Source organism: Silene latifolia, chromosome 1, assembly GCF_048544455.1.
Source record: "Silene latifolia isolate original U9 population chromosome 1, ASM4854445v1, whole genome shotgun sequence".
Classification (NCBI taxonomy): Eukaryota; Viridiplantae; Streptophyta; class Magnoliopsida; order Caryophyllales; family Caryophyllaceae; genus Silene; species Silene latifolia.
This window is the reverse complement of record NC_133526.1, coordinates 93764448-93774601: the sequence shown is the minus strand read 5'-3', so window position 1 is coordinate 93774601 and position 10154 is coordinate 93764448. Positions and strand designations below refer to the sequence as shown.

At 41.4% G+C, this 10154-nt stretch overlaps 1 protein-coding gene across 1 annotated transcript; it reads left to right on the top strand.

Annotated features, from left to right (window-relative positions):
- The first annotated feature begins 7395 nt into the window (after positions 1-7395).
- LOC141651059 (uncharacterized) lies at positions 7396-9534 on the top strand. Its single transcript, XM_074458787.1, has one exon. It carries the CDS (start codon positions 7396-7398, stop codon positions 9532-9534), a length of 2139 nt encoding a protein of 712 aa, XP_074314888.1.
- Positions 9535-10154: the final 620 nt, after the last annotated feature.

The following is a 10154-nucleotide window of genomic DNA, read 5'->3' as shown; positions in this document are numbered from 1 at the left end:
GAAGGTCTGTTTGGGTCTGAAGTTTGGGTACTCGATCGAGTACGTGGGGCACTCGATCGAGTAGCCCGTTACTCGATCGAGTGTGTTTGGGAACTCGATCGAGTGGGTTCCGGGCAGCGTGTTTTCGTGTTTTGAGGTTTAGTACGTGTGTTTATGTTTACCCTTCTTATATAGCTTCAAGATGCCGCCCAAGAGAAGCGCTTTGTATGCGAGAGCGAGCTTATGACCGTGGATGACATCGTTAAGATGTTAGAGCACCAGGATGCTCTTACCGAGACCAAGAAGAGAGTGAATGAGGACAAGGATAAGAATAAGGAGAAGGAGGTTGATCATTCTAAAATCAGCCTCTATATTGCGAGGTTTAACCCGAAAGAGTACAAGGGAGTTGGGGAGCCTAATCTGCTTGATAGTTGGCTGAGAGAGATGGAGAACATCTTAGATTTGGTTCATTGTCCTGATGAGATGAGGGTGGAACAGGCTGCGTTCTATCTGAGGGAGGCAGCAGGCAAGTGGTGGGATTCAGTGAAGGTGAGTGCTAAGGAGATATACACCAACCAAGGCTTACCCGCTATACCTTGGGAGGAGTTTCGTAGGGCTGTGAGGAAGGAGTTCGTACCGGAGCATGTGAGGAGTAAGTTGAGGGAAGAGTTTGATAAGTTTAAGATGATCATTTGAGATGTCCGTAGCCGAGTACTACGAGACAGTTCAATGAGAAGTCCAGGTATGCTGAGGATATGGGTTTGAGTGAGGAGAACCTGGCATTGAGGTTTGAGAGAGGGTTGACTACCAAGATTATGGATAAGTTACCCGTGGGAATCCTTACCGATGTTAAGGAAGCTTATGAGAGGGTGGGAGAGAGCCGAGAGGTTGGTGGAAATGGCTCGGAGAGGTCCGGTGGTGAGAAGAGGAAGTCGAGAGCGAGGGTGGTGGCCAATCTAATTACAAGAAAGGCAACCACAATCGATCAAAGGGGTTTTCTTCGGGTCGGGTTGATCTTTGGGGCTTCCTTTGGGCGTGGCCGTGGGAGTGTGAGTAATAGTTGGGGAGTGACTGCTTTGGTTGTGGTGGCGTAGGCCACAAGAGACATGAGTGCACGAGTACACCGGGATCTTTTCGAGAGACCGCACGAGCTTCGCGAGCAAAGACCGGCCTGGATCATGGCCAAACCGGGGAAGTCGAGTTACAGAGTGGAGGCAACCGCAACGGCGGTAATTCTTATCGAAAACACCGACAAACAACAACAACAATCAAGGGTCGGGTGCTAAGCCGACCGCATCGGCCCAAGATCTTGTCCGGGGAGGTGGGCGGAAGACCGATGTGGCAAGTTATTCATGATGGAGAAGAAGGCGGTGAGGAGGATGCGCACGTTATCACCGGTACATTCCTTGTTAATGGTATTCCTACCTTTGTTTTGTTTGATTCGGGGGCTTCTCAGTTGTTTGTGTCTTCGAGTCATGTAAAACAGTTGGGTTTGAGAGTATATGAATCTGTTAGTGAGCAAGTTTTCATACCTTCGGGTGAGTTTGTATCGTGTGGGAGGTTGTTTAGAGATGTATCTTTGATAGTTGGGCAAGTTGATTTCCCTGTAGACTTGCTAGAGTTTCTTTTTAACGGTTTTGAGATGATAGTTGGGATGGATTGGTTAGGAAAGTATAAAGCTAAGATAGACTATCATCAAAAGAAAGTGTCCTTAAGAGGTCCAAAGGGTGTTAGTGTGTCTTATCGTGGGTTTCTAGTCAAACCCAAAGTTAAGTTGATTGCAGCTGTTACCTTGAAGTCTTATCTGAGGAAGGGATGTCCTTTGATCCTGTGCCATGTGAGAGATGACCGGATAGAGATTCCGACAGTTGATGAGATACCAGTGGTGGGAGAGTTTGCAGATGTTTTTCCAGAGGAGATTCCGGGGTTGCCACCGAAGAGGGAGATAGATTTCACCGTTGAGTTGAAGCCAGGGACAGGGCCAATCTCTAAGGCACCGTACCGTATGGGTCCTAAGGAGATGGAGGAGCTTAGAAAGCAGTTGGATGATCTGATAGAGAAGGGATACATTAGACCAAGTGTATCGCCGTGGGGAGCACCAGTTCTTTTCGTAAAGAAGAAAGATGGGAGCTTGAGGCTGTGTATAGATTACAGGGAGCTGAACCGTGTGACGATAAAGAACAAGTATCCTTTGCCAAGGATAGATGACCTGTTTGATCAGTTGAGCGGTGCAACAGTCTTTTCTAAGATTGATTTGAGGTCAGGGTACCATCAGGTGAAGATTAGAGAGGTGGACATACCAAAGACAGCTTTCACGTCGAGGTATGGCCATTACGAGTATGTGGTGATGCCGTTTGGGTTGTCTAATGCGCCGGCAGTGTTTATGGATTTGATGAATAGAATCTTCAGACAGTTTTTGGACCAGTTTGTAGTGGTATTCATCGACGATATCTTAGTCTACTCTAAGACTAAGGAGGAGCACGAGGAGCATTTGAGGATCGTGTTGCAGACTTTGAGGGATCATGAGTTGTATGCCAAGCTGTCCAAGTGTGAGTTCTGGTTGGAGAAAGTTGCTTGTCTGGGGCATGTAATCTCTAAAGATGGGGTAGCTGTGGATCCGGCGAAGATTGAGGCAGTGACAAAGTGGGAAGCACCAAAGAATGTTGCTGAGGTTAGGAGTTTCTTGGGTTTAGCTGGATACTACAATCGGTTCGTGAAAGATTTCTCCAAGATAGCTAGACCGATGACAGCATTGATGAGGAAGGAGAACAGGTTTCGTTGGGATGAGAGTTGTGAGACGGCGTTCCAGACATTAAAGGAGCGGTTGACCACAGCTCCTGTCTTAGCATTGCCTGAAGGGAGCGAGAACTTTGAGGTTTATACAGATGCCTCGAAGAATGGGTTGGGATGTGTGTTGATGCAGAATGGTAAAGTGATTGCCTATGCTTCTAGGCAATTGAAGCCTTATGAGGAGAACTACCCTACCCACGATCTGGAGTTGGGTGCAGTGGTGTTTGCCCTCAAGATTTGGAGACATTACCTTTATGGAGCAATCTTTAAGGTATTTTCTGATCACAAGAGTCTTAAGTACATCTTCACGCAGAAGGAGTTGAACATGAGACAGAGGAGGTGGATGGAGTTGATTGGCGACTACGACATGGAAATCATCTACCATGAAGGGAAGGCCAATGTTGTTGCGGATGCTTTGAGTAGGAAGAGAGTACATTCCTTGTGTACAGCTCTATCTTTGATGAGGCTGAGGGATGAGGTAGCGAGCTTTGGGATACATATGATGCAGAAAGGAGATGCCATGGGTGATATGACAGTACATCTGGAGTTTTATGATGATATTCGGGATAAGAAGGCTTTGGATCCTAAGATAGTGGAGTGGAGAGCTGGAGTAGAGAAAGGGACAGTGTCCCGCTTTTCTATTCATACAGATGGTAGTTTGAGGTTTGATGGTAGGTGGTGTGTTCCTAATGATGAGGAGTTGAAAAAGACGATCATGACAGAGGCGCATTGCACACCATATTCAGTTCATCCAGGTGGAGACAAGCTATACAAGGATTTGAAGAAAACGTTTTGGTGGCCTGGGATGAAGAGAGAAACAGCTGAGTTTGTGTCCCGTTGTTTGACATGCCAGAGAGTTAAAGGGGAACAGAGACGACCACAAGGAAAGATTCAGTCTTTAGAGGTGCCTGAGTGGAAGTGGGAATCCATTTCCATGGATTTCATTGTGGGTTTGCCGAAGAGTCAACAAGGTAACAACATGATTTGGGTGATAGTGGATCGTCTGACCAAGTCAGCTCACTTTGTTCCAATGAAAGATACATGGACTAAGGCACAATTGGCTATGGCCTATCGAAAGAACGTGCTTAAGTTACATGGAGTCCCTAAGGACATAGTGTCTGACAGAGATGCGAGGTTTATATCGAGGTTTTGGAAAGAGTTGCAGGAATCGTTGGGAACAACTTTGAAGATGAGTACAGCATTTCATCCTGCGACAGACGGGCAGACTGAGAGAACAATCAAGTCTCTTGAGGATATGTTGCGAGCTTGTGTGATGGATTTTGGTGGTAGCTGGGAGCAGAGGTTAGACTTGATAGAATTTTCTTACAACAACAGCTATCACACTAGTATTGGCATGGCACCGTTCGAGGCTCTGTACGGGAGGAGATGTAGGAGTCCAATCTGTTGGGACGACAGTGCTGAGGCAGTGGTTTTAGGACCAGAGATGGTGCATGAGATGGTGGAACAGATTAAGATGATCAGGGAACGGATGAGAGCAGCCCAGGATCGACAAAAGAGTTATGCAGATCTACATCGTCGGGACATAGAGTTTCAAGTTGGGGACATGGTTCTTTTGAAAGTGTCTCCTATGCGTGGGGTTATGAGATTTGGGAAGAAAGGCAAGTTAAGTCAGAAGTTTATAGGGCCTTATGAGATCTTAGAGCGAGTTGGGGAAGTTGCTTATCGTCTGGCTTTACCAGCTGCGTTAGAAAGAGTGCATAATGTGTTTCATGTATCGCAGCTGCGGAAGTATGTGAGTGACCCGTCACATGTGTTAGAGGTAGAGAGCTTAGAGCTAGATGAGTCCTTATCATATCTTGAGGTACCTAAGCAGATTCTTGACCGAAAGGTTAGGAAGACTAGGAGTGGTGAGACAGTTTTGCTTAAGATCCTTTGGTCTAACCACGAGACTGAGGAAGCTACATGGGAGGCAGAGGATATCATGAAAGAGCGTTACCCTTTCCTTTTTGATCAGGTATGTATGGTTACGGGGACGTAACCTTGTTTCTTTTAGGGGGGTAGGAGATGATCGCGAGCAGTTTTAAGAGTTTTATACCCTTTTATACGTAGTGTCGGTATGTTTGTCGGAATGAGTTGGGTTAGTATCATGTCTTATGTTGTTTTTGTTTGGCTTTTGAGTCGGGAATGTTGTGGGAGTACCTTTGTTTAGTAGTGGTTTGAACTTCGGGGACGAAGTTCCTTTTAAGGAGGGAAGACTGTAATACTCAGTATTTATAAGTCTTGGGGTACTCTATCGAGTAGCCCTTACTCTGTCGAGTAAGGGTAAGTTGCGAAATAAAATAGTTTCTGACCTGTTGGGTACTCGATCGAGTAGCTGGGGTGCTCGATCGAGTAAGGGGGTACTCGATCGAGTACCTTGGGTACTCGATCGAGTGTCCGGTTTTACGGGGAGTTTTCTCGGGTTTTGTTAATTATGCGATTAAGGTATTTAAGTATCGTCGTCATTGTTTTAAATCACTTTTACAAAACCTAAAACCCTGTTTAAGAGAGAAAGCAACCAGTTCATCTTCCTAATCGCATTCTTAGCAATTCCGGAGTTCGAGACGGTCGGTTCTTGTCGTAATTTGTATCGTTGAGTTCCTTGCGTCGAGGGTAAGATCTACGTACCCTTTTTATTGTTTTTCCCTTGTTTTGGTTAAACCCTAATTTAGAGATTGGGGGTTTTTATGTGTAGTATGTGATGAGTAGCCTTTATGTGTTATATGATAGGAGGAGGGTTCGTAGAAGAGGCTTTTTGATATGTTTTGTTGATACCGTCTGATTGTTGTGCTTTCGGGTAGGATTTCCTACTCGTATTAGTCCCATAATGGGATATTGGTGAGGTCTTTGTATTTGGTTGTTTGATATAATGATTGTCTTGTGTTTGTGGTTGTGATTCTTGTTGATGGTTCTCGAGATGCGTTCTCGGTGAGTGGGGTCACTTGCGGGAGTGACTTCACGCCCTAGTTTCGCCCTTCGTGGAACCCGCCACGAAAGGGGATGTGCACATTAATGGACGGGGTTATCGCTCACTATGTGGAGCGGGGATTTGGTGGGTACGGCTGCGGTCCCCCATGGTGGCTGGTCCAGTGTGGACGTCGGGATTGAGATGAAGGGAATTGGTGGTGTGTGTGTGTGTGTGAGTTCAAATTTGTCTGTTTATCTTATTATTGTTATCTATATTGATTGTGTGATTAGTAATCGACCCGGTGTTGTTTTGTAAACTGCGGTGATCCATTCGGGGATGGTGAGCAGATATTGAGCAGGTATTGAGATGAGTACTGGGATAGCTGGGATGCCACGACATGATGATAGGAGTCTTCCGCTGTAGCCTTTAGTTTATTTATATTTCAGTTAGACAGTTAGTTTGAAATCATGTATCGTACTTTTGGTTTGGTTTTGAGGATTGTATCTATTCACTAAATTATTTATAATAAACATTGTTTCTTTATTGTTGTTTGATTATCATTGCCTCGGGTAACCGAGATGGTAATGTCTTCATACCTGAGTGGTCCTGGTAAGGCACTTGGAGTATGGGGGTGTTACACTCATATCCCACTACTCTCATAATATACAACTACTTTCAAGCATAACATACAAAGGTTGGAGTCTATTTTTTTGATTCGTATTGTGGTATGCCTCTTTTTTTTCTTGTTTACAATAATTAGTACAATATGAACTTGATTGTTTATTACTGTTCATGATACTTGAGAAAAAATTAGTGTAATTTTTTCATCTAGAATTGTTTATAAATTCCTTTATTTTCTTTGATTAGTATGTTATTAACATTTTTTGTCTCAATTATTTCACCTTTCTTATTTTTTGCGAGGGAGAAAGACGAAGTAACACCTAATGGCCTAAGATTTCTAATCAATTACTCGTAGTATTCAATTAAGAAGCAAATAAATTGTCATATTGGTAATGGTGAATAGTTGTATTGCTTACAATGACTAATGACGTCAAACCCTAGGCATATAGTCTTTTTAATTAAAAAAACTACTTATGAGATAGGTCACTACTTTCTCCCTTAATACCCACCAAAAGCTCCCTTAATTAATCATTATTCCCATAAGTATTATCGATTTATCCCATCTTCACCCTTCTCATCCATAAGCTTTCAATAATACCACCAAAATAAATCGACTTTTCTGTATCTTTTATTATTCTCATATAATGAGTAAAGGACAATAATAGGGGCAGAGGATCTTTCAATATGGTAGAGTCATTGTTCATTTGGATAATTGATCAATCACCATTTATTGTGATTCTCGGTACGCAAACCCCCATCAAGTGCTCCATTTTTCTAGCTGCATATATTCAAATCAGTCAAAACAGGTCATATTGCCTTTCTCTTTCATATTCTTAACACTTGTAAATCTTTATTTTAGTTATAAGTTTGTTGATTAAAGTGTGCTTGAATACATAGTTTTGATTTTGGTTGAGTTGATATATTATTGTTTGAGTACTCCAATGTTGTTTTAGGCCTGCCAATTTGATGAATAACTTATATACCTGCCTATTGTGATGTCTGCCAATTTGTTGTAGGTTCGCTATTATCAACTGCTATTAGTCATAACTATCTTTATCTTATTAAATTGAAGTCTCGATTGGGATTTACTTACAGTTATGTCTGACCGTACATGGATGTATAAAAGATTAGATGAGAAATATCTTTCAAGTGACTTTGTTAAAGGAGTAGATGAATTTATCAAAGTAGCATGTGAACAAGAAAATTATAAGAAGTCCTCGAAATTAAAGTGTCCTTGTCTTAAGTGTCACAATAGGCCTTATTTGGATGTAGACACTGTCAAACTACATTTATACAAGGACGACTTTTGTCCTAACTACACTTACTGGATTTGTCATGGTGAAAATTTACCCGAGTCGCAAAATATAGTAGACGAGTCATCTTCAGTTGGTATTAATCATAATCCTTACCATGATATGGTTGTGGATGCACTGGGTTATAATACTGAAAATAATAGACAAGAAGTGGATGATATAGAAGAGGAACCGAATACAGAATCAAGAAAGTTCTTTGAAATGTTGAAAAATGCTGAAGAGCCCTTATATGAGGGCTGCAAATTATCAGTTTTAGAAGCTGCTTCAAGACTAACAAATATTAAGTGCGAGTTTAACATTCTGCATAGAGCAGTTGATAACATTGCTTTCTTGATGAAGGATATGTGTCCTGATGATAATAAAATGACCGATACTTACTCTAAAACAAAAAAACTCCTTGAAGGGCTTGAACTTCCACATCAAAAGATCGACGCGTACCCTTATGGATGTATGTTATTCTGGAATGAAGATGAACACTTAAATCAATGTCGCAAGTGTAAGAGTGCTAGATACAAAAAGAACAAAATATCAGAAAATGTGCTTAGATATTTTCCAATCACGCCTAGATTGCAAAGACTTTATGCAACCAAGGGTATTGCAGAGAATATGACTTGGCACTCGGAAACTCATCGTACTAACGGTCATATGTCACATCCTTCTGATGGAGAGGCATGGCAAAATTTTGATGAGATATATCCAGATTTCTCAGTTGAACCACGTAATGTTAGGTTAGGTTTGTGCACAGATGGGTTTGCTCCTTTTGGAAAATCAGGAAAATCATATTCTTGTTGGCCTGTTATCTTAACACCATATAACTTACCGCCATCGTTGTGTATGAAAAGACAATTCATGTTTCTTACCCTAATAATTCCTGGACCAAAAAGCCCTAAGGGAAACCTAGATGTATATCTACAACCTTTGATTGCAGAACTTAATGATTTGTGGGAGAGGGGAGCAATAACATATGACGTCTCCAGAAAAAACAATTTTAATTTGAAGGCAGCCATTATTTGGACTATTAGTGACTTTCCTGCTTATGGTATGTTGTCTGGATGGTCTACAGCAGGCAAATTTGCATGTCCATATTGCATGGAAAGAACAGGTTCATTTTATCTTAAAAATGGATCAAAGTACTCATGGTTCGATTGTCATCGTACATTTCTACCCATAGACCATGAATTTAGACTAAATCGAAGTGCATTCACTAGAAATAGGGTAGAGCCCTCAAGTCCTCCACCGAGACTAAATGGGGAGGAAGTATGGAACTGTGTCTCGTGCTTACCCAAGGGTACTGACCTTACCTTTAGTACGGATAAAAGGAAGAATAAGAAAGATGGTTGGAAAAGGCAGTGTATTTTTTGGCAACTTCCATATTGGCGTAAGTTATTGATTAGACACAATCTTGATGTCATGCACATCGAAAAGAATGTATTTGATCAAATAATACATACAATAATGGAAGTGAAAGGAAAGATAAAGGACACTATCAGTGCAAGAAAAGACTTGGCAACTCATTGTAAACGTCGTAAACTCAATATGGAGGGAAAGAACGGAGATGTGATGCCAAAAGCACCTTATGTCCTTAGCAAAGAACAAAAAAGAGTCCTATGTGAATGGATACAAAACTTAAAGTTTCTAGATGGATATTCTTCTAACATAGGAAGGTGTGTTGACATGAAACAATATAAGCTTTTTGGTTTAAAAAGTCATGATTGTCATGTTTTCAAGGAAAGGTTGCTCCCTGTTGCTCTAAGGGAACTTCTGCCCCAAAATGTTTGGAAAGCTTTGACAGAGATAAGTCAATTTTTTAAGGCTATATGCTCCTCACTTTTAGAGGTTGAGGACATGGTTCGTTTGGAGATCAACATTCCTGAAATTCTTTGTAAATTGGAGAAAATATTCCCTCCAGCATTCTTTAACTAAATGGAGCATTTACCAATTCATTTGCCGTATGAGGCAAGAGTTGGAGGGTCTGTTCACTGTAGATGGATGTATCCATTTGAGAGGTATATCTACTCTTCATCTATAATAATAAAATATAAATAAAAGTTTTTTTTTAAAAATCAATATGACATTTCTAAATTTCTCAACCATAGGTTTCTTTATCATTTGAAAAGAAAAGTCGGTAACAAAGCCCACGTGGAAGGCTCTATCTGCCAAGCATATCTGACAGAGGAGATATCGAACTTCTGTACCTACTATTTTGGGCAAAATGTTGACACAAAAGCAAGAGATATGAGTCATAATGTCTTTAGTAGCATCGATGAACCAATGGATCCAAAAATTCCTGAAATTTTCCGCTCCAACATAGGATATGCCCCTAGAAAAGGAAAAACAAAATATCTGGAGGACCGAGACTACTTTAGTGCTCATGGATATGTCCTTTATAATTGTGATATATTGGGCGATTATGAAAGGGAATTTGTGAAAGAAATGGTTCGAATACACCCGCACATGAAAAAAAATGAAATTTGGAGTAAGTTTGATCACGAATTTCCGTCATGGTTTAAACAGTATGCAAGTATTTTCCTCTAAGTGGTTTG

What these genes read in the sequence shown, in the direction of transcription:
- LOC141651059 (XM_074458787.1), top strand. Translation starts at nt 7,396, where the DNA reads ATGTCTGACCGTACATGGATGTATAAAAGATTAGATGAGAAATATCTT.